Source organism: Lepisosteus oculatus, chromosome 1, assembly GCF_040954835.1.
Source record: "Lepisosteus oculatus isolate fLepOcu1 chromosome 1, fLepOcu1.hap2, whole genome shotgun sequence".
NCBI lineage: Eukaryota > Metazoa > Chordata > Actinopteri > Semionotiformes > Lepisosteidae > Lepisosteus > Lepisosteus oculatus.
Window position 1 is genome coordinate 36,002,863 of NC_090696.1, and position 26,060 is coordinate 36,028,922.

General features: G+C 41.3%; 1 protein-coding gene across 1 annotated transcript; it reads right to left on the reverse strand.

Annotated features, from left to right (window-relative positions):
- Positions 1 to 537: 537 nt before the first annotated feature.
- Positions 538 to 25,024, reverse strand: pgrmc2 (progesterone receptor membrane component 2). The gene is made up of 3 exons (XM_006629627.3): positions 24,556 to 25,024; positions 4,270 to 4,425; positions 538 to 1,913 (listed from the first exon to the last, which is right to left on the reverse strand). Exons 1-3 carry the CDS (start codon positions 24,899 to 24,901, stop codon positions 1,816 to 1,818), a joined length of 600 nt encoding a protein of 199 aa, XP_006629690.1. The 5' UTR covers positions 24,902 to 25,024; the 3' UTR covers positions 538 to 1,815.
- Positions 25,025 to 26,060: the final 1,036 nt, after the last annotated feature.

Consider the following 26,060-nt stretch of genomic DNA (forward strand, 5'->3'; position numbering starts at 1 on the left):
TCAGGGGTCTGTAGTCATGACAAGCTTGGCTGTAGGGCATGTATCATCTTACAGTGCTGCCAGCAAAAGCTACAGAACTACTGTAAGTGACGTGGGACTCCTTTCATAAGTGTACCTCGAGGATGTACAAGGATAGCATAGTTAGGTCCACACCTGAAGAAGGCTCCACAGCCGAAACGTGTTTTCTGTCTTCTTTTTTTCCATCATGAAATAAACCTATTACTTGTTCCTTTGCAGCCTTACGCAGCTACCCACCATAGTTAGGTCCAGTCGACTGAGGTTCCAAATTGGTGGGGGCGTTCCACGGAGAAAAGTCAATGTCACATATTATTAATGGAAATAGGCTCATGCACAGCACTGAGGAGATGTGTTCAGAGGTAAAGCCAAAGACATATCCTCAGATGATGACCTGTAGTAGCACCAGAATCAGCCTGGATTATGGTGCATTGTCCACAGAAGTAGAAGAAGACAGAACCATCCCCTCCCCACTCCTTCCCTCTGTCAGTTTAATTTCGAAAGAAAACTCACAAAAATCAGTTTATAACCAAATTGTTTATTATGCATGAACATGTCCATCTTTTCTCTGCCGCGCACACACCCTACATCACTACAAGAAGTCTGAATTCAGCGTAGCTCACTTCTCGTGTACATGCTTTAATAAAATGATACATATATTTACAGGTTCTGCGGTTTCCCTCCCACATTTAACCTACCCATCACTTTGCTTGCACGTTATTTCTTGTACTGTATATCCCCCCACACTTTAAAAGAGCTTCCACAAAAAAAATAGAATAAAGCATGGGGCTTTTGGCCATTACAACACAGTAGTATATGGATTTTGTCAACTACATAAATATGGCAGTAACACTGAATATACTTTTTAAAGTCTATATACATGGTTGTGACGTAGGAAAGGACTGTTAGTCGTCGTTTTCTTAGACCAACGAGTGCATGCCTTCAGTCTGATGTGATTTAGATCGGAAGTGACATTTTTTTCCACAAAACTTCAATGGGGCAGCCTTTTATCTTCTTTTTCGTCTTTCAAACAGTTCAAGTTTAAGTACAAAACAACTGAAATAAGGCACAATTAATATTGACCATTTGGGGAATACAGACTTACAGCTGACTTCTGTGGCATGTAAACATAGTTGGTGAAATTTCACTGGCAAATTGCTAGACACTCCTCTAAAATGAAGCCAAACCAGTGACCTTCCCTTTTCGATCAGAGATTCAGCTTTAGTGATTCGACACGGTTCAACGGCAAAGACCACTAAACCCCACTGTACAATCACATGATGACAAACTGAAAATCTAGTAGTGCAAAAACTACGAAGACAGTGGTAAAAAGAGAAACCAACGACATATTTCCCCTTTGGACTCCCCACTGCTCACCTAGACCCATAATGCTTAAGAAGCGAACGAAGGAAAGCAAGAAGCTGATCGGCGGTGAAGTTGCAACGACGAAAATGCACAAACTGCCCCTTCTTGGCACCCCTCCCCGACGCGTACCCCCCGGTTCCCCAGATCAAAACGACCACCCTTCGCCGACATTACAACGGTGACGAGAAGAACAAAACAAAACACAAAAACAACCAAAAAAAAAAAGAAAACAAATGTTGGCAGCACAAACCAGACATGATGAATAATTAAAATCCCCAAAAGGAGTACACATCCTTGCTGCTGTTGTTGTTGTTTTTTTAATCTGTACAGATGGGAAGTGGCTCCACTGCCGAGAGAGGTCACAGAACCGGCGCGGTCCGGGCCGGGTGGCGCGGGTGCAGCTCTCTGGGCCCTGGCTTTGGTTGAGCGAACAGTTCAGTCGTGTCTCACGTGATCCTTGATGTCCTCCTCGTCCGTGTACTCCGACGGCTCGTCCCCTGGTTTAAGGAGCCGGCCCACGTAATCATACTTTTCTGAAACACAAAGCAAGTGCTTTGTTGGAAGTCGAGGGAAAGGGTGAGGAAACTGACAGGGGATTGTTGGATATTCCTAGTGCTGGCGTGACCCAAGACAGGCCGGGGAGCCTCCAGGAAAGACTGAATTGAAGTTGCTATGCAGTAAACACAGACTATACAAATTCTAACTATACAAACTATATAGTATATATATATGAAACTATACAAATTTCCTTTCTTCGGTGAAATTACACCCCATCTCCTATATCAGTCTGCTTCTCGTATGCATTTTTTTTAACCTTTTAACATTTCTGAAAACTTTTTATTCAACGATGAAAAGATTTTCCGGTAGGACATGAACAAAATAAAACAACTTGCTGCTTTCATCAATAATTTTTCCCAATTATGTTTTGTTTCTTAATATAATTATTTACATTATGCCAGCATAGATGGGTGATTAAAAATGGAAACACAAGCAAAAACACAACAAACAACAAATAATCCACACTCACTATGATTTTGTCCTCTTTCACAGAACAAAATCAGGTCTCAGTGGGACCACAAACCCAATCCAGGCTTGCCAGTATTTGCTAAACCTTTCAGCTTGTAACCTAACAGAAAAGGGGGATCTTTCCGTTATATAATCTTCTTCACAGCACTCATCTGTTACCTTTTAATGGTTTTCACTATCTAGTATCCTGAAGTTTGTTGCACAATCTCTTATTACAATGTGTGCAAGGTTCAATAATACTATTAATAATAACGATTGCAGAGACACAACCAAGATAAGGCATCAGATTACTGAGATATAAATATATCTGCAGAAACATTCAACTAAAGTTTGCACACTAAGGCATATGCTTAACTGCTGACTAACTTTTAAAAAACACTGAGCATCAAAAGGAGTACCACTACCTATAGATACATTTTTAGACAAAAAGTATATGGATTTTTGATATTGATTAAATTTGGTGTCATATTTATTAACTGATCACTTATGTCTGACCATGATCACAGGTTCTTTCAAAAAACAGTCTGCCTTCCTGACACTGCCTTTCATTAGCAATAAAATAACTTCATTAGTGAGAGTTAATTAGGAACAGGTGACAGGGTGATTTAACTTGTTGAATCTCAAGCCTGGTGAAAATCAAGAAAAAAAACAAGCAGTAAACAATATGCGAGGACAATGCTTTCATGTCAGTGACTGATTGGAGCAACATCTGACATAAGACTTTCCAGCAGTGGTAATTAAACTTAAAAGAGCCTTTTTTCAATCTTCTGATTTGACTGCATTTTACCCTGTCCTTACTTTTAGGAGTAATACAATGTATTAGGCATCTGGATCTGGAAAAATAAAGATTGGATCAAAGTGTCACTCATTCTACATTTCAAATAGATTCTAAAATATATAGCCATAATGCAGACAAAACTCTAATGTGGGAAAGCTAACTCTAACCCGAGGGTCGTCGGCACTTCTCATTATATCTGGACTCTTCTAATTATCCGAGTTGAAAAATATCCAGAAATCTATTTTTAAGAATCTTAAAAGCCTGGTGAAAATTCAAGAAAGAAAACCACAGGAAGTAACCAACATGCAGACCTTTTAAGTAGGACTGGAACAACACTTCATGTAGACTCACCAGAAGTGGAGTCATTCTGAAGTCCTCTTTTCTTAAGAACGTCATGTGACGTGCAGAATTATATCTAACCCTTATTTTCAGCAGAACAACTGATGGAAAGACCCAAGTGCGAGGGTCTAGTGGCACATGGACCTGCACGGTGCTACACTGTTCAAGCCCTGGTACCGCACTTGATGACCATCCTTGGGGCTCCTCGTGACACGACAGCATTCCAGCACGACTGCACGGATCCTCATGCTGCTCGTGCTACAACAGCTTTCCTGACACTGAAACTTGAGATAGCTGTGCCATGGATGCCCTACTCACCACAGCTGAGCATCACTGGACATTTTGTGGGATAAAATGGGATGACATCTGACATCTAGGGCTTAGAGTTCAGGCTCAACGAGAGGAACGGGACAGAATCTCATAAAACAACACTGCGAACTGGTGCAAAGTGTGCCGTCAGGGAGGTACAGCCTATCTTGCTACCAAAGTTGGCAACACCTGCTCGAAGACTGGGACCTTCACAGCAGCCCAGCTCCACTGATCATCCCCGTTGATGAGAAATGTCAATCGGCAGATTAAATTTACCTGCTTCGCGTCGGTTCGATAAAATGTCAGCGCAAAAGAAAATGCCAGAAAAATCATAGTTTTGCTACCTGTATTAACTGCAGTTACAATGGACTTCTTTTGATGCCCAGTGTACATGCAACATTTCTTCACTGCTCCTTGAAATGTGCAAGTCGTCTTACCCAAAAACTGCATCTCCCATTCTCTTACACTCTCCATCTGTACAGCATTGAGATCAGACAGGTCGTCATACTCGTCCCGCAGGGCTTCTTTATCCAAACAGAAGGTCGCCAGGCCCCTAGACGCATCTCTTCCAGCAAAGATTCCATATGGTCCATCTGCGAAAAGGAAAGAGAATTAAATATGACCAGAAGGCTCAACGAAAATGTGAAAAGGTGAGTGCTTAATGGTAACCTGACAGCTACTGAAGGCTATTGCTCATTAAGTCCTTTTAGACGTTAACAATACACTAATGATTACAACACAGTCAATATTTATCTGTATCACTGCAGACTAAAGGCAAAGGAGGAAAGATAAGAGAAACCGCAGGACAGAGAATGCGTGGTTGGACTGGGCACTTGTCCTGTCGCAGTGCAAAGGTTTAAAAGTAAGGACAACAGTTTTCAGCTCCACGCTCGAGAGACTCCGCTGGAATGTTGTAATACCTCACAGGCCAACTTCAGTTCCAAAGGGCAGTGCAAACATTACAAGCAGGCACTTTAATGATTGGGCTGGCACAGGTGCGGGTTAATTCCAGGTACGGTACTACAGGAAGCTGACCAAGGCACGAGGCAAAGCACCTTGCATCACCAAAGCCGGGTTTGTTAAAAAGCACCTGCTGCTTTTAAACTGTCCATAATATTCTACCTATAATATATATATTTTCAATCTAAAATCACATTCGTGTCAGGAGAGGGAACTTTGTATTGCAGTATTCTTTCTTCACAGCTGAGCCTTTTTCTTTCAATAAAATGATTAAAGTGATCTGTTCTTTTCTCTAATTGATTAATAGGATCTGCTACTAAAACCTTTAAACACTGTAGCTATAATCCAATCTTTTTGATTACGAACTGGTACCCTTCACACCCCTCAGTGATGTTTTCTATGTTTGGGATGGAGTGCCAATACCTCAGCTGTGCGCTCCAGCCAGGAAGTATGGGGGAACCGATTAGCGCTAACTACAAAGAAAGAGAAGATCAACTTTTGTGATTATGCACTAGATCAAGCAAAGCCGTGGAGTAGGTCACTGGGAGTGATACACGTTTACAGCTCTCAGGTTGCATCGGGTCACTGCATTTGTTCCGTTTAGAATTTCAGAGCAAACATGATTCATGGGAAAACAATGTGCAAAAATGTTAAAATTAGGACCAGCTCTCAGGAGTACACTTCTAACACTTAAGGACTGCTGCACTTTCAGTGCACTCAGGTACAAAATACAAACATTTAAAAATGGCCAACATTTTTCTGGATGTTATGTTGGAAGTCGGTTTTGTAAAAGCTGTGACCGATGTATGAAGAGCTATAACCTCTCACTGTACCTATTAGTGCGTGCTGAGGCTGGATTCTTTCCTTCCCAAACTGCTTATTAATCTGCCATCAATCAACCCACTTCCGGCCTGTCAATAGCCTTCAGTACCCAGATCCTGACAGGATCTTAAATTGCGCAGGCCATATGAACTCGCCTCGCCCCTAGCAAATTTCCAAAAAGTAAATCCACCAAATTTTTTAAAGCAAATGGTTTACAAACGAGAATCTGAAAATGATACCCAAGTCTTCAGTTTACTTGTAACTCAGTCAGCAATCACAAACCCTAACCTACTCACTTCCTCCTTCCACAGACAAACTCCACTTCAGTATCAGTCACACACAATTGAATGTGTGGCACAATACTTTTCACCTTTACAAAATATCTTGAACTTCTACAAATTAGTCACTTTTTCAAACACAACACTGAGTTTGCATAACTATGTATGAGTTACATTAAAGCGTCAAACTGCAAAAAAAAATGTAAGGGGTCAATTTGAGGAGTTTGTAGGTACTCACATTAAGCACAATGCTCCACCTTTACCCATCCTTCTGAAACTGACAAAATGGGCTAATTCTGTAGCTTGTGTGTAAAAACATGAGCACAACCGCTATCAAATATTTTCACTAAGAAAAATCTCTCTCTTGTCTGGGGGAAGATAAAGTAAAGGCATAGTACAAAATACAAGCTATAGTCCAAAATTAAAAACCAGGGAAAGCCATGTCATGATCAGACATATCAAAGACATCTTTTACAGACAGACCAAGTGTTTATTTTGGATGGTTATAAAATCAAAAGTTCCATGCTAACCCATAACTAAGTTTATTGCTCTGACTCACAAGCTCTCCTGAAACCCAACTCTTTAATCTGCTACGGAGGTCAGTACGGAAGCCATCCACAGCTTATCCACACACAGAAACCCGAGCCGAGCCAGAGCTCTAACTGTTCCGCAAGCAAATTTCTGTTTGCAAACCCATGGGTGTTTCTGTTCAAACCACCGACTTGAACAGATCCCACATCTCCCCACAGACACAACTGTAAGAAAACTGGTAATAATAAGATGGCTTTAAAGCACCAATAAGGAGTTTGAATAATTGGGGGAAAAAAGGAAACGCCATCTACAGGAATATCTGGCAGTGTATGATGGGACAAGGCTTCAGTGAAATTGACGATCGATGTCGATTTGAAACATGACAATTTTCGTGTCTTGCAGCCCCATTCCACTACACATGGAAATAACCGTCACATATGATAGATTGAGTCAGCCCTTCACACGAAAATCATGTTTGCTCACGCAAGACGAGCAGGCCAAAAATGACAGTATGCACTAAAATGTTGCACGTGATCTAGAAATTACACAAGAAGCTTGGCAGACTACAGAGAGCAAGGTTATTCATCCTCTGTTGATCTTTGGACAAGAGTGGAGAGGTTTATGGTCTCCTTGAATATTGTCATTTTTCCAGCAAAACCTTCACAATTAGCAAGTCTAGTTCCACTTCTTAGAGTTTGAGCAAGAACAAGAGCTAAGAGCAAGTCATTCTAGTACATCAGGGTCTGGCACGCCGCTGAATTTAATTAAGCAGGCATGAGGAGTGATCTTAGCTGAGAATCACCAGCACTGCCTTTGGAAATAGAGCTCAGCAGCTTAAGAAGAACTGCAATTACTCAGCTGAACAAGTAATAGAGGCACAAGTGACAGACACAGTCACATCTAAACCAGCCCTTCACACAACAGTAATGACATTTTAGGCCCTTCGTTGGGTATGCATCCTTAGGGCTGGGAGTATTTGATGCGCAGAATGAAACCACAGTTGAAACAGAAATGTTTCAGGGGGCCATCATCACGTAATATAAGCTCATTTCTGCAGAAAGTCCTATACATAACACGTGGTGGTGCTCAGAGCAACACTATCTCTTGATGCAAAACGCAGAGAAATGGTTGTCTCATAGCAGATAAACAACTATTTCCTCCACATCCTATAGAAACATTGATAAAGTTGTTTCACATGTGACCATCGAACCTCGGGGACACGAAGGCACACAATAATCAAGATTACACGTCAGCGATTCAGTATCTCTGTCTGCTGTGAGTTCGTTGTTTTCAGTTCAATTGGGAAAAGTGCTACAAAATCATGCAACACTGTCTTGAACTGGGGTGGCACAGTGGTTATTACTGCGTGCGTGCTTGCCACTCTTGAAGAGCAGTTATTTTCCCCTCCAAGGGGATCAGTGTCCCCTGGTGGGAAACAAAGTCTCAGAGGTCACCCGAGATTCTCCTACTGTGTATTGGTGCAATATTGTGGTATCAATAAAACCCAGAGAGAGAAGACAAACTGTGATATAAGTTGGGAGGCATCACAGAAGATATTTTACATGTGAAGTAACCACCCAGTACCAAATCTTATCATCGGTCTGCATATGCAGTTAAATTTTAAATCTTTCCAGGGATTAAAAAAAAAACACAGAATAATGCATTAGTTACATAAAAACGACTGCCGTACCAGTATGCTGTTTATATCTTTTAAAGCAAAGAACAACAGGATTGGTTTGTTACAATATTTCATCGTTCGGGCACCCGTGTTTCTGCTATGGGGTTGAACAGCATTGGCAACACATATACACGGTTAAAATAGGCACGGTACTGAGAGCAGGCGATTTCAGAGGTCTGTCCTGTCTCCCTGGGCGCTACCGATTAAAACGCACACTGCCGCACTGTGCTATCCGCACACAAGGGGGAAACGGCAGCCTGGCACAGAGGGGACTCCCTGTTACAGACTGGCTGCCACAGCTGCTCCATCTTCTAAAGCAGAAAAGACAGCAGAAGCGACCCCAGCCCTCTTCCTTTTCTAGCTGCCTCCAGAGACAGATGGCACTCTGTGGCAGCTGCAATCCCCACACAAGCGTGTTCAGGTCGAGCACAGCCACAAGGGAGACGGTTCTGAACCTGCTTGACTTTCTCACTGGCTTCCAAAGGCAAGCGGCAGTTATCCCGGGGCAACCTCGCGATGGGAAGTCTTCAAGACGCATTTCAGCAGAAGCAGAGATCTTCTGCCTGCCAGCAAACATCAGAAGGTTTCATTTGTTTAGACAACTGTGTAGATTGGAAATGACACTTAATTAACACACTGTGAAACTCATCTCGGGACAATGCATTCACGTGGGTAAAAAAAAAAGGATCTTTCAATTTAAATTAATATATCCGAAGTTCTACTTTTCACTGCTAAATTATAACTTATCAGGACACTGCTGGTTATGTACTTCAATTATAAAAGTCATCGTGTCTGTGCACAAAACTTCTCTTGGCAGAAATCCATGTTGTTTCCTTGAATTCTAATAACTAGTTGACACAAGATACTGACCCAGCTCCCAGAGAATAAGTCACAACAAACATGTGAGCCCGGGTCCTTAATCCAGAGGTCAGACTGAAGCAATCTGACAGTTGACCCTGTGGATGCCCCTGAGGATTTTAAACCCTTGAAATCAAATTCCTTCGCCATCTCCTGTCTTATAGGCTTCAGAAAGATTCTGCTCCTTCATCATGTCTTCTTCACATGATCCTTTGAAAAGCTTCTTTATTCTTCTGAAGAAAGGACGTGTCTGTTTGGGACAGAAACAAAGGAAATCTACACGAGTCTAGTAATATGTCAATTCTACTGCTTGATCCTTCCTCGTGCTTGCAGTATTTTACAACTACCTGGAGCTCAATTAGGTGGCGTGATGGCACAGTGGTTAGCATTGCTGCCTCAAAACGCTGGAGCCCTGGGTTCAATTCTGGACAGGGGGTGCTCTCTGTGTGGAGTTTTCATGGTCTCCCCATGTTTGTGTGGTTTACCTCTGGGTGCTCTGGTTTCCTCCCACAGTCCAAAGATATACTGGTAGGTGAAATGGATTCTAGGAAAAGTACCCATAGATCAAAGTGTGTGCGTTTATGAATGTCTGCCCTGTGATGATCAGACGTTCCATCCAGGGTGTACCCTGCCATGTGCCCCTTGTGCAACCATAAATAAGAGGTTGGAAACCAGTTCGAACTGGTTAGAAAATGGATGGATGGAACTTGTTTTGTAATGCATTATATTTATACTAAACTTCGATTTGATTGAAACTAGGGGGCGCTATTGATGGAATATCTCACAAAGGTGTCCTGTAGCCAAAAAAAGCAAAAACCCCGCTCCACATCTAGAAACTATCCAGCAGTTGATAGCATAACAGTTATGAGCCAGTAACCATGAGGTGGAATCCAAGATATAAGACAATACCTACCACTCTACCTATTGAAGGAGCATTTTTACATTAGCATGATATTCCTGAAATGTAATAAATGAGGTCATAACATATATTAGACCTTTAGCTACTATTAAATAATCAAAGAGATTACATCAAAGCTGGTCAGAGTGGTGTGGGGAGAACCACCTGCAATTGAATATAGCAAAGACGAAGGATCTGGTAATAGATTTCAGGAGGAAAAAGGTCAAACCTACTCCCGTCTACATCCGTGGAAGTGGCGTGGAGATAGTGGACTCATACAAGTACCTGGGAGTGCACATCGATGATAGACTGGAATGGTCTAAGAACACTGAGGTCATCTACACGAAGGGCCAGAGCCGACTTTACTTCTTGAGGAGTCTCAGGTCCTTCAAAGTATGTAGTAACACACTAAATATGTTCTATCAGTAGGTTGTGGTGAGCGCCATTTTCTATGCGGTGGTATGCTGGAGCTCTGGGATTAGAGCAGTGGATTCTAACAAGCTGAACAAGCTCAGCCATTGGGTCTGGCCTGGACCCCCTGGAGGTAGTGCCTGAGAGGAGAATGGTGTCCAAACTAGAGGCCATCACGGACAACGTCTCCCATCCCCTCTATGACAGGCTTGTAGAAACGAAGAGCACGTTCAGCAACAGACTGATCCATCCATGGTGCGACAGGGTGCGCTACAGGAGGTAATTTTTGCCTTCTGCTATAAGACTGTACAACATCTGGGTAGGGGCAACATTGACAGTGACCTGTTTCTGGGCTGAACAGTAAGCTGCTACATCTGTTCTTTTTCCCCGTTTACAACCTTTTTCGTGCGATATATACCAGGGACTTGTGCAATACATTTATATGTATATTGTGCAATACAACTTTTTGTGTACTGTTCTGTTCTGTTTTGTTCTTTGTGTGTTCTGGACTATGAGTAACTCTTCTTAGTGCACTTCTCACTGTACTGATTGTATTGTATGTATTGTATTATTATTATTGTATCATTCGTTACACTGTTGCTGTGTTAAGCTGCTGTTGCACTGCAACTTCCCTCACGGGATCAATAAAGTATCTATCATAAGGAAAGTCACCTCACCCTGACAGTCCCAGCCCTGAAGCTGGTGCTATAAAACTGCCAGTCTTCCAATCTACACAATTCTGTGACAACCATCTACATCTACAGGGCCTTGCAAAAGTTTCACCCCCTTCAAATGACACGATTACACAAAATACACCTTTTATAATTCAACACAATGAGACCACATTGGAAGTAAATACCTCCGCAAGGCCCTGTAACTTTCTCTATACTGTATGGCTGGTTTTTATACACAGTACACCTTCGTTACAATGCCCTTTAAACCTGATCTGTGGATCCCAGCTCCAGTGCTGTACAAAAGAAATTTCTGAGAAACTAAAGGTCCTGAGGGCCTCTGCCAGCAGTATTTCTAAAAACCTGCAACCATTTAACAGTCAGGCCATTAAGAGATGTGCTAAATTAAGGGAATTAGAGATCATCTGGAAGGAAAACAAAGTGGGTGTTTAACTGAACAATTACTGGATAAATTTGTCAATTACTCACGCTAAAGCCAATTAGATGACATTGTGTGATAAAACTGTAGTGGTTGGCTGTCTCACGCATTGATAACCAATCAACAAAAGCAAGTTGTAACGGACGTATTAATCAGAACGCTTTTTTCACTTTGAAACGATCAGCACTACAAACTGCAATAACTACTGTAAACTGCAGATTCAGTATACACATTCAGGAAGACAAACACCTCGTTTTTTGCACAAGAGGCACCAACAGGGCAAAATGCAGCAGCACAACATTAATAAAATGGAAAATGGAAACGTATCGCATCAATGACCATGCTCAAATGGTTAAACTTATTTATCAGTAATATCTTATATACACTTTCACCTTCTAGAGTTGTAGCAAAGCTTCCAAAAAATTCTGAATTTGGATGCCAATGTCTGCAAGCCCATAGGTACAGTATCCACACAGAGAGAACTTTCCACTGCACGCCTCATGTAGGCTAGACTGTTAGTCCCGTGTTGCATGATGGATGATTAATTTGTTCATGCTTATGCATCTTCACAGGACTGTCAAAGATATTTACTTACATTCATCCCATGATTCAATTCTAAACAGAGCGTCTTTATTTCCGGATCACAAGATGAGTGCTTTTTAAAGCAAGAGTCTGTTTGAAGTCCAGATGCCAACTTAAGAATAAGAAACATTAACAAACAAGTATATACAAGCATATTATTGCGATGCCTGCTGGAAACAAAAAAAAAAGACTCAATTACTCTTTAAACAACAGATTTAAGCTAGTGGTTCTAGTGCTTGCAATTACTGGTTTAAAAATGCGAATTTTACACGAAAGAGACATGGGAAAGATTTTGGTGTATTGTGTATGGAGCAGACACGGGACAATCCGAAAGCATGTATTTGTGTGTAGACTCACAGCAATCACAACAACAATGCGGTCCTCTGAATTTTAAACTTCCCATCTACAGTGCACAGCAAGTACTGTGATTGAAATTGTGAAATTCCTGCTCAGAAACAAAAACATCAAGCATGTCGTAACATATCCGAAAGCATCATGCGCTCTTAAAACCTGAATAAACCTAAAGGGCAACCACGCACTCCTGTTGCCTTCTACTCTGGGAACATAAAAATAAAACATCTTTATAAGTGTGGATGATAACCCTATCATACAGTGCACATGTTTGATAATGTTTTTAAATGGAGGATAAGGATTCAGTCATTCTCAAGGGGTTAGACTGAGTGTATCGACTCTCACACTGTGACAATCAATTGCGAGGATGTCTTCAGGACTATCGATTTCCGTTATACCGTCAAGGTTCAAGACCTCAATACAAAACATACAAAAATGGAAATGAGTGCCTCAATGTATACACATAATACACTCTGTAAAATCAATAGTTACTAACCACTGAACAATGTATCAACCACTATAAATTCATAAAACATTTAGGAAGAAAGCAACTTTCTGAAAAAGATACACCACTAACAATCTAAGCGCCACACACACTACATCATTCAGCTAGTCATCCAATTTCCCCATTTAGGCAACATTTTATTATCAGATACTCAGGAATGTTTAGCTTGACCTTCCCTGTAGTCAAAGTGAAGGTCGCTATAGTACAGTATTTGTGCCAAAAAAGGTTTATGAAAGCTTTCGGTTGATTCTAATTCTTTTATATTTTTGACCTCAAACACAATCAGATCTTCATTACAATCTTACTGAAAGAAAATGTTAACCTGATTTAAAATATGACACAAAGATATACAATATATCTGGATTATTTAGTTAAAATAATCAACACTTAATATTAAATGGATGGCCTGGCATTCTTCTCCAGAATTTGCAGATACAGTTCTGAATTCATGGTTCTGTCAATGATTGCTCGATGACCAGGTCAGCAAAAAGCAGACAACAAACCATGATACTCACACCACCATGTTTGATGGTCAGGTTGATGTTCTTCTGTTGGAAGGTAGTGTTCGGTTTTTGCCATCCGAAATTATTATTCTTGTGACTAAAAAGCTCAACTATTGACTAGTCTGTCCAGAAAACGTCCAGTAGGGGATCCTCTACGTGCTCTTTGGTGAATCATGAAAACCATTCAGGTTCAGTCTTTGCTTGATGATTAAGTACTGAACACGATCTTTAGCCACAGAGAGAGACTACAGATCCTTAGACGTTACTCTGGTGTTCTTTGCAACTTCCGTGATAATTTTCTGGGTTCTTCTTAGGGAAATTTAAACAAGACGACCTGTCCTGGGTAGGGTCACTGTGATTTTTTTTCATTTGTAGACCAACAGTGTATGGATGGAACCCCAGACATTAGAAATGGGTTTGTAACCCTCTTCGGACTGATGAGCATCACTGCTCATTTTCTGCGGTCCTCTGAAATCTCTTTTGGTCTTAGCATGATGCGTTTCCACTAACCAGCAGGGTGAAGAGGCTGTCTTCCAGCACATCATGAAGTGTCTGAATTCCATCTAAACTGCTTAACCTAAATCCTTCCTGTCATTAAAATCTAGTCATGCAATAAAACAAAGATATTTAAGGCACCTAAATTGAACATAGAATAAAATCCTCAACATTGTTTTAATAGTCCCATATTCCTTACAAACACTTATTCCTCATGAAGACTATGCTTTCCACTGGTTAATTTCCTGAACTGGAAAAAACCTTGGTTGCAGTATGAATTTAACATTAAGACCAATTAAACCCAAAACCCTATGGAATGATCCAATATAATCTTTTACATGGACCTAACAAAAGACATCACCCAGAAATCTTTATGCAGAATCCGATTCACAGAACGCCATTATTGGAAGGCGGGGTCTCAAAATTTCTTATGTGCTCTAAAAAACCTTCACGTTTTACAACAGCATTCACAATTGCCAAGCAATGACTGTCACAGCCGCTGAAAAAAGCTCTACTGAATTAAAGCTGGTTGTTATTAATGACTTCCATTCTACTCAACTATAATTCTGAACATAACCGTCATCTGTATTAATATACTGCAGACCTACCATGTCTCACCTGTAAGGCAGCACTAACCAATGTTTCAGATGTGAATGGGCTTTGTATAGCTACACAAAATCTGCTGCCACACATTTTAAATGGCAAATAAGGCCTATTAAAATGTTTAATTTCATTAAAAGAAGCCAAGAGGAGTATTGCCGCACAGTGAGTGTCTGGCTCTGACTCTTGTGCTGTGTCTGGAAAAGAGCTGCCATTCCACAATACAAAATAAATATTGCTTTGAGCAAGCAATGAGGCTTTTTTTCTTCCAATTGTCAATGAATAATACCATCACATACAACAAATTCAACTGAGTAAAAGCTATGCAAAGAAGCTCACAGGATATCTATGAAGGAAGCCATTTCACAAAATTAAGAAAATGAACCCTGTCTTACCAATACCCCTCAAGCCAGTGGAACGGACCAATTCAATATCCGTAGTAAAAACCGCCTTCGGTGTGACCACCTACCTTCAGGTTTTGCTGAAAGTCAAGCTACCAGACAGACATGTTCATGTTTCCTCCATGTCAATGAGTAGCACTTGTATTACCTACCTCTGTGTCACGACAGGATGCGTTAACATTCTTATCACACATCTGCATCTCTTGCTTTGGGTACATGCAAAAAAAAGCATCATTCAAATGCATAAAACCAAAAGAAGATGCAAACGGACAGTAAATACATTTCCATCCCGGCTGACTTCACGTGTTTGTTTTCCAATCTTGTTTTGTGGAGACTCACATGTCCTCTAGCGCCAAACAAAGGAATAACGTGGGAAAAAAGGCAAGGAAATGTTTAGATCCTATCCACAATCCTAGATACTTAATACTAGATAGTGCTTCATTAGAATAAACTAAAACAGGAATTTCCCTGTGAAAGCACACTAGATCAAGCTCTCAGAGTGGACGTCAAGTCTAACACAAGTCAAAGTGCTTTTTAATTAACTATAGCCACCCCTCTCATTCAGACAAAAAGACATCAGGTGTTTACACGACTATCAACGTTTAATAAAGCGGGACAATATCAGCACTTTATATCAAAGACCGAAAGCTAACAGTTGTTTTCCATATCTGCGTGGTTAAACTGTCCTTTATACTCTCAAGCTTTCATCCTACAACTTTTTTTTAATTTGTTTTATATAAAAATGTTCTAGTCCAAAGAGTCTGCAAGAACGTTGCATGTGAAGACGCTTTGCTTGGTGCACCACCCCTTTTCACAGACTGATTAACATATCAGCTTGAGTGTGACACCTACAAGAAAATAATAATAATAATAATAATAAACTTTATTTTATATAGCGCCTTTAAAGGTGGCTTCTCAAAGCGCTTTACAGGATGACAATAACAATAAATAAGAAGACTACAACAATAAATAAGAAAATTTCACAAGACAGGACACAATTATAATTACAACAATACAACAATAACAATAGAGGAGACCGTGGAAGATGGTATTAAGAAGAGCAGAGGGGTGAAGAATGGAACCAGTTAAGTAAAGGCTTTTCTGAAAAGGAGGGTTTTGAGTCTGGATTTGAAGGAGTTTAGAGAAGGTGACTCTCTAATATCCTTGGGCAAGGAGTTCCAGAGCTTGGGGGCATAGCAGGAGAAGGCCCTGTCGCCCATACAATGTAGACGGGCTTGGGGGACAGTAAGGAGGGCAGAATTTGAAGAGCGGAGGTTGCGAGGTGGGGAGTAGGGCGATAAAAGTTCAGACAGGTACTGAGGTGCCAAGCCATGTAAAGCCTTGTAGGTGAGCATGAGGATTTTAAAGTCTACGCGGAATTTGACCGGAAGCCAGTGCAAGGACTCCAGGATAGGAGTAATGTGAACACTTGCACTAGATCTGGTCAGGATTCTGGCTGCTGAATTTTGGACATACTGCAGCTTGTTCAGAGTAGATTTAGATACCCCAGGGAGCAGAGCATTGCAGTAGTCAATTTGAGAGAATACAAATATGTTGATCAGCTTTTCAGCCACAGTTAATGATAGCATAGGGCGTAGTCTTGCGATATTTCTAAGGTGAAAAAAAGATGTTTTGACAGTATGCTGTACATGTGGGTCGAATGTTAAGCCAGAATCGAATATAACCCCAAGGTTTTTCAATTTTGATTGGAGCTCAAGTACAGAGCCATCTACAGACAGGGTTACAGGACTGGCTTTACGAAGTTGATGGGGGTACCAATAAGCATGACTTCAGTCTTGTCACAGTTAAGATGAAGGAAGTTTTGAGTCATCCAAATTTTTATGTCAGAGATGCAATTGGATAGAATAGAGACAGCCACATCAGTGTCGGGTTTGGTATGGATGTATATTTGAGTATCGTCAGCGTAAAAATGAAAGCTGAGGCCATGTGATCTTAAAAGCTGACCAAGTGGGAACATGTAAATGCTGAAGAGCAAGGGGCCCAGTATTGAGCCCTGAGGGACACCAGACTTGACAAGACCAATTTCAGACCTGTACCCATTGAGAGAGACAAAGTGACAGCGATCAGTGAGGTAAGACTTAAACCATTTGAGGGCAGTGTCAGAGACTCCAAACACAGTCTCGAGACGAGAAAGCAAGATGTTATGGTCAACAGTGTCAAAGGCAGCACTGAGATCAAGAAGGATGAGTATGGAAAGAGAACCAGAATCAGAAGCTATTAGGAGATCGTTGGTGACTTTGACTAGGGCGGTTTCTGTGCTGTGAAGTTGACGGAAGCCAGATTGGAGGGGTTCGAAAAGGTTGTTTGTCATGAGGTGGTTATGTAACTGAAGTGTGACAGCACGTTCTAGAATTTTAGAGAGAAAGGGTAAGTTGGAGATGGGGCGAAAGTTGTTAAGAATCATCCTTTCAGTTGGAAATCTACTCCCTTATCTGCAGCTCAGCATCAATCTCACCTGGAAACAAACAATCCTGTACTCATCAGATGCTCATAGTGTCACATCACCCAGACGAATTTGGACAAACTGATTTCAGAGGCTAACAGATCTATGTGTACTTAATTATTATGGTACCAGGAACATGTCAGACATTTGAAACGTTTAGCTGTCGTTTATTTAGGAAGTGACCGTGTTAAGATACTGCAGGGAGTCTACATTTCGTATTCAGCAACATGGAAATCCATCATCTGTATAAGGTTAGGCTTTTGTTATGTACTTTTATTGGCTGTGAAAACAGGTTGTTTGGGTGTTGATGAGCATGTTCAGTTAAGTCATGCATTTCCGCTGTCTTTGTGGTGCAATAAGTTTTATTTACTGCCATCTGCTGGCTAGTGTTGCTTCTTTTGAAAGAAACATTTACCCTGTTGAGTGTGGCAGTCAGGTGCCAGCCCCCAACCCCTGCCTCTTTCCTTTTAAGATGCTGGCTTGCCAGTCTTTTCCAACCCATGTTCCAATTGTCACAGAACCTGAACTGTCTGTTCACAGGCTCATCGCCCATTTCAAAATCTTCATGGTCCTTTAACAAGAACACCCACCAATGAAATGGGCCTCCCATCATGAGGTTTAACTTCCCCTCATGGGGTCAAAAACTGCCCATGCTGTTCCTGGAAGGTCAATGGATCCATTAATGCATGATATTTATTCTACTCTGAATCATAAAGAAAATTTATAAGATGAAGAGTGTAAGAGTCCCGTTTCGGGCACAATGAGAACATTCGTAATGTCATTAAGAGACTCTTCTTAGAATTACAAATGTAGATCTTTTAAAATATTACCAGATAATGAATACAATAACCTACCTTAAAATGACAAAAGCTACATATAACCCAGAAGTGTGTTTCATAAACTGCAAAAAAACAACAAAACCATTGTATATGATAAGTTACCACAGTTTAATAAATGCAGCAGACCTGTGCTATAAAGGTCCAATGTGCACACTTGATTTTGCCTGTTAAATACAAACTAAGCCTCAACCAGCAGGGTACAGAAGAACAATTAATCTGTTAGTCTTATTTCCAGTAGCAATGATTCTAATGTTATTTAGATTTGGTCCTAACTGCTGCACAGAGCACATAGATACCTTGTGGTATTAAAGGCCGAAAACAAATGAAATTTTAAATTGGTTTAAGAGGATTTCAGAACATCTCCCTATTCTTCTGGGATGTGTAAGCTATAAATGCACACCCACAGACACTTTGAAGGGACTTTCAACTTAACAGAAGCTTGAATTCAGTCAATATTAGTGCTCTGTTACACTAGTGAACTCAGGCTGCACAATAAGGTTCTTTCAAATTCAACGGCAGAGGCCGTACTGAGACTTGTAAGGAGACGTGACCCTTTCAGTGCGCAGGCCAGGGTGAATAAGGCATTCTTGACCTGCTGGGTAACACTCCCTTGTCCTTATACAACAATTTGTTCTCTCGCTGCTGCAGTGTGTTCTGAGCCAGCCACGCTTGGCAGACATTTCCAATGCATGAGCAGCTAAGGGGGAAAAAAAAGTCCATACATACCCTGATCACACAATAAGCCAGCTTCAGCACTTCTGCCGAGGAGGGCAAAGCAAGGTGATCATTACACTAATATTTTCATGTGCACGTTGCCAGTTTGTCATACTGATAAGCACAGCCATTTGAGTCCCTACAATACCTTCCTAAGAATTCTGAATTTAATAAGTTTCCTCTGTGACCCTACAGAAAGAATGTCATAATGTCAACATCTGCCAGACTCCCTGTTATTTTCTCATTCCTGAACTCCAGTATACATTGCCGGTCTGTGCTGAAGCATGCTTCTTCAAGCCTGATACTCGGGAATTCACCACTGGGTCAGCTGGAAAACACTCCTGAACATAGTAACAAGGCAGATAAAATGATGTACTGTACCTATATGATTCTTTAGTTTTACATTTTGAAACTCTACAACATCTTGGTTCAACATTAGTCCCTTCCCCAGGTGTCCAAGTACTGCAAATTTAAATAGTAAAATGGAGACTTAAGGTAAACTTGTATGTATACATCACCCAAGTGCTGTCATTGACTGATAATCAGGCAGAAAAGCTTCTAAATACATGCAGCATGCCTATACAGTAAAACAACATACTGGCAGCTCCATTTCACTTTTTGAACAAAGAGTTTTAAAAAAATCAAAATGCCCTCACTGGATGCATACGTGGACCAATTCTTCATGCGTTTACAAGGATAGTGGCACACCACTAACATAAAACAAGACTGTCAAGCAAGCAGTTTTCTGGTATTCTACCAATTCAGTTTCAGTTGCAGGTAACTCCTATGAGAAAGAAACCAACTGGGATACATTTACATCAGTCCCTCTGTTCCCTGATCAAACTTGCCCTGAACAGCCCTAAGTCTTCAGGAAAATCAGCACCGAGCACAGCACCTTTAACAATGTTAATCTCTAACTGACATGTTCACTAATCAGGGGTGTGCAAGTCCAGTCCAGGAGAGACTCAATCCAGTAGGTTTTAGAACCAGTTCTATAAATTAGTGGTACCTGAGGAAAAATGAAGAACATTTCACCTGCTTCAGTTAAGCCAATAATGAGCTCAACTGAGGTGTTGTGAGCTGAACTGGAATGAAAAAAAATAATTGCCTGTTAAACATGGATACTACCTAAAAGTTGTGGGTTGGGTCATGCCATATTTTTTCTCCTTCATATCATTATAGAAATCTCTTCTCTAAGGCCCAATCAACATCAGCTTCACACAGAGTTGCTAAAGGTAGGATCTGCTGTGTAGAGGGAAATAAAAACCTAAAATGAACATTTTAATCACATGGGCCATCACAATTGTTGTATTTATTCACAAAGCATAAAGAGCTTGTTAAATCAGGAGCTAATAGAAATGGTGAATAGTTTGGTTGTCAACACAAATTACATTGATTAACACATCAACTTTCTGAAAGTCTTGAATTTCTAGATTGATTACTTACTAAGTGTCATAATTTGCAGCTCTCGGTACACATTTGACAAATCAATAAGTCTTTGTTGTTGTGTTTTTTAACTTGAGTTACTTCAGCTCACGAACAAGCTTGCTGAAGTTTCCTACTGGTTAAGATAACATTTCTCAAGAGCAGCATCCGATTTGCACATTTTAAGCCTGTGGGACAGACTCCCAGTTTTCTTTTACTAACAAATTGCTTTTAATTTTTTAAAATGTATTTAGTTTCACTTCTCTTTGAATTATTTAATTTCACTCCTCAAAGCCAGGGTTGCCATTAGGAAATCACACACTGAATCACACAGCAAGTGATAAGAGGATACAAAACTGCTGCCTGTGCAAAACAAATGTCAGATTTTAGATGTGCGATATTTCTGTGACAACGAAAAACATGTATCTCTGTCAGACTACCTTTTTTTAAAAAACAAAGCACAGCAAGTGAGATGACCCACAAAATAAATAGCAAAAAAGCTGCTAACATTTATGGCTCGGTCATAAAACAATTAGTTGTCAAGTTAAGAAATTTAATTTGGCAGTACAGAATACGATTTGGGATCTGTGTCAGGGTCGATGTGGCACAAACAAGAACAAAACATGCTCATGAACCAGAGGGCACACTAAAAAAATTGCAATGAAGTGCATTTCAACCTAGAAGCAGGAGGCACTTCTTTACTCAAAGAGTTGTGGGAGTGTGGAACAAGCTACCTAGCCATGTTGCTGAAATCGATACCTTAGTTCCTTTCAAAAAACAGCTAGATGAGATCAATTACCTACTACCAACCGGGCTGAATGGCCTCCTCTTGATTGTAGCGTCTTACATTCTTAGGCCTGCAAGTACTGCATTAAAGATGACCAAACAGACACAGGAGAAATGAATGCGATTTCAAAGTTTAAGTTGATTTAAAAGCCTACTGTTGCCTAACTCAATTGCCTCCTTTTATTCAGACACCCTTAAGATGCAGTTTGTTTGGCAAAATAAATCCATGTGCACTGTTCTTCCGCAGTCCAGAAATTCTTGCTCGCCTGCTGTTAATTCTCAGCTGCGAGGAATCAGAACCCATCTTACTGCTAGCACTCCCCCAGCTGCCCAACAGAACTGAGCTCAGCAGTCAGCTTTCAGCTCTGTCTTAGGGGGACAAGGCAAGGCTCAGCAGCAGCCTGAGATGAAGCAGTGTTTCAGGACCGTGCCTGCAGGTGCCACTGAGCTACACTATAAGAACAACACCTGCAGATGAGCGGTGAGGTGGCTCTGTGGCTCAGAATCTGCACCTGTGGCTGGAAGGTTGCCGGTTCGAATCCCGCGGCCGGCAAAGGAATCCTACTCTGTTGGGCCCCTGAACAAGGCCTTAACCCCAACTGCTCCAGGGAAGCTGTATAAATGGCTGACCCTGCGCCCTGACCCCAGGCTCCTCTGAGAGGAGTCTGGGGTATGCGAAAATGTAAGAATTTGTTTAGGGCTAATAAACTGATCTTATCTTAGATGAGGGCTTGGCTCATGAAGGCTGTGTAACTGAACTGAACCGGGAACTCATCCAATCAGCCACCACTTGAAGGAATCCAGGCTATCGGGCCTTGAAAACACCTTCCAGGCTCCCACAGCCTGTTGTGCAAATAAACATTTTAGGAGCACCTCCCCTTGGTTTCTGTTTGTGCCCTCTGGTTATTCTGTTTCTGACTGCTGAGCTGGAGCACACAGCTGAACTGCCACTAGTTAGATATCTGCTGTTTTCTCCTTCGGACAGCTGACTTTCCAAATACACAATTTCCCAGGTTAAATGGGGATTCAATGTAAGATTAACAAGATTTTCACAAAGGTGCAACATTTTAGTATTCAACACGCATGAAGTTATTTACAGAGATCGCAAAATACTGCGTCTGTGATTAATCCTTTTTTCACTGTGCTTATGTTAGTCCTAAAAAAAAATGCGGTCAGCTTTCCGTTGTATTTGGGAACTGATACGGTATGGCCCACAGAATTTTCAAAAAAATGTAATCCGTGATGCTCCATTAGAAAAACAAATTATTAGTCTTAACATCTCACATGCAAGTAGCAACAACATTAAGTATAGAGCTAAGGGATTCTTAAAGTAGAAAGGTCAGTGGAAAAATCTACCTTTGACCCAGTTTACTTATTGAAAAAAAATATGGAAACTAAAATGAGCATTCATTTTGTCCTGCGAAGCTCGAATGACATTAATTTTAGAGAATACAAAAAAGGTAGCTATTTCAGTGAAATGAAGTCAGCTGTGCTTTGTTTCAACAAAGCCACTAGGTCATTTGCCTATGCAATTGCAGCACCTAGAGTACCCACAATGCCAGGAACAGCCACTGCATATTTAAACAACATTCATTATTAAAACAGGAAACCTCATACTGTTCATTTCAAACTGAGAACAGGAAACATGTCTTTGCCCAAAGGGATGTGGGAGTGGGCAACAAGCTACCCAGCTGAAGCTGAAGCTTTGTCTTCCTTCAAGAAACAGCTGGATGAAATCCTGGGATCAATCAACTTCCAACTATCAAACAGATCAGATGAGCAGAATAACCTCTCCCCATTGGTAACCTCTGTTTTATTCTTTTTTTTTGCATTCTATTCTTGATTTTACACACTTTTGTGTTTTAATCACATTTAACACTGGACTGCAATCTGATTAAAGCAGCCTCAGCCCACAGTGAGATTGTGAAGTACCCAAATATTTCACCCCTCTGTAGCAGGTTCATTTTAGCCCAGATATGGCATAGCACTATTGTTCTTTTGCTCTTGATTCCTTTCTGCTTCAACGTGCAGGCGTTTAAAATCCAGAGCACAGCTATGTGGTATATACACTGTGCATGATTGTGTACATGCCTGGACCAGCTGGTGAGAGTGTGTATGATGCAAGAACTTGTATTCCTGCTGATCTCCTGCAGCACTGTTGCGTTCACTTCCACAGCTGCATGACAATGTGTTAAGGGGAAAATCTATCCATGGAGGTGGAGGTGCATGTAGGTCTCACTTGACACTTTGTAACATTATTCTCATTCTAAAGCAGCATAGTTCATTTATGCCGTTACCTTACAACTGCTCAGGACACCTGTCATGGGACTTTGACACATCGACACATCGATATTCCAAATCGGTGGAATAATAAAGGTCTGATGAACTGCAAGGCTGGAGAGCCGAATGCAGGTGAAACGGACGACGTTCCTAAAGCAAATGTACTCAGGAGTGCGGCACGGTGAATAGATTTACTGTTCCAGTCTGTAAAGTAGGTGTGCCACAAGACCCCTCCTTTCCCCTCTGGTGACCCTGTGCCATAAACCGTAAGGACACACATTATTTAACCTGTGTGAAGAAGAGCATAAAGTCTCTATATAAAATTCATTACTGGAGTTGATAATACTTTGAACTAGCTTAAGAAATCACTGCCCTGTCCTATTTTGATTTTTCTGTTTAACGGCAGTGCACATATCAGGTCAACTACTGCACATACATTGAAAGCTACTTACGATATCATACATAAAGCTAGCTAGAATAAATTCTAACAGGAAAATATTGGTTTGCACAGCTTTTCCCGTCTTTGAGATAAGTCCTGTGCAAAAACCAAGATTACGGTACTATTTACAGTTTTAGACGCACCAAAACCAAAACCACCGAACACGATTCACACTCCCGAGGTCACCTTTTCTCTTCAGGAAATACAAAACACGTTGGATTTCCACATTCCATCGGACAAAGGCCAAAAGTGCCGCCTTTTTACAACAAAAGGCCACTAGCTTCTCTTTTCTTGTTGTTGTTCCGGTTGCTATTGCTAATCTTGCCACACGACAGCTTTGTTTTTTTCAAGAAAGGTGAGGAAACGAAAGAATGGATCAGGCATCGCTATTTGTCAATGACAAAGGGAAGCGCCGCGCAGTCTATTCTTGCGATCGGTTTTAAATTACTATCACTACATAAACGTGAAAAGTCCCCACGCAGCTAGCCCACATCCAGAGCATGAAAGACGCACCGTGCAGGAACCCCATGCAACCGTGTATAAGAGGGAAATGACACACGTACTACACGCATTTGCACTTATATCCAGCACATTACGCTTTACTGCGATATGAAATCCAGCAGCAGGACGGTCTTTCTTAGGGTGCACCATATCTAAATGCACCAGTGGTGTACAGACAGCAGATCAAGGATGTGAACCTACGTGTACATTCTCAGCAGTATCTGGACAGCTCAGCGCATGTGTAAGTGCACGATTTTCTTCCATTTAGCCACCTCGCACAGATCGTCCTTACCGCGCCCATAAAACCTCTTCCCGCTGGTCACATCGAAGACTTTCATATTCACTGCCATCAAGATCCGTGGGTTCTGCACACCATCGTATTCCCTCAGCTGCTCCAGAGTAAAATCTCGTCTCTTCATCTTGGGCAGAGACGCGGCCTCCTTCGCTTGGGCCGCATCCAAGCCGGCCCGCCTCCCCCACCTCCGGTAGATCCCGTAACAGAGGGCCAGCACCAACACTAAAACACTGACATTCAGCAACATGCCGCCTAGACCGAGCCCTGATTCAGCCTCCTCTGAAGTCCCTGGCCCGCCGCTAGTGTCAGCTGCTCCACTCCTTCTGTCTCCATCGTCCGCCATACTGCACGTTAGCGCCTACCCCCACAACACTGCCGCCCACTGGGGCTGGAGTCAAATCTGATTGGGTCACCACGACACAAGGCGTGGTTCACGTCGGGAGTTGTAGTATCTGCTCGGCAGATGTCGTGCACCCCTAAAAGACTACAGCTCCCTGTCACCCTCGCGTTTACATGATACCTGTAGTGAAAGAAGGCGAGTGATAATCAATTATTTTACCGGTTGCGTCAAATATTGATTTACAGCGAGGGCCTGGCTAAGAGGTTTACTTTCACTGTCACACAGAAGACAAATCAGTTAAAAAAAGAAGATAATTAACATTACATCCAGGTGGATGCTGCACATTGGTGGTGGTGGAGGGGAGTCCCCATTACCTGTAAAGTGCTTTGAGTGGAGTGTCCAGAAAAGCGCTATATAAGTGTAAGCCATTATTATTATTATTATTATTATTATTATTATTATTATTATTATTATTATTATTATTACTGGACATGACATATAACAGGACGTGGCAGTGTCGACAATTGCAACAGTGAGGCAGGCAAAACTCGGTCATACAACTGAAAACGCCCTCCGCTACGAGGATGGGTCATTTCAGTTTACTTCACAGGTTGTTCCAGTCATTGGCAGCGGTAAACTGAAATGACTTGCGCTTAAAGTTGTTGGTGTTGGATGGCTTAATTTGATAAACGTACTGCTATAGGAAAGTGTTTTCCCAATTAAGAATCTTTAAATTGAATTACGGCTAAAATTCAATGCATGTGTCTTGTATGCAACGGCCATTCAAGGATCAGATCGCAATGACGACTTGTACAGGTGGCGACAGTAATAATTACGGCAGACTAAGACATCACATTAACAAAAAGCAACTTTAAGCCTGTAAACCACAAGAACAGTATCCCTAGACCTCAAGGCAAAAACACGTCAAAGATACCAAAAGCTCCATGTTAGTAACAACAGGCAGTCATTTAATAATTGGATATAAAATAATTGACCATAAAAGTTCATTCAGACCAACATGTTCCCTTTTTATTAATCACTTTGAACTGCCATGTTTCCATTTCTACGTTTCAAGGACACCTGAATTGTATATGAGACAGTCTGCTTTTAGAATCTCAGATATCTTAATCCAGTATTTAATTATAACACTTTTAAACACCCT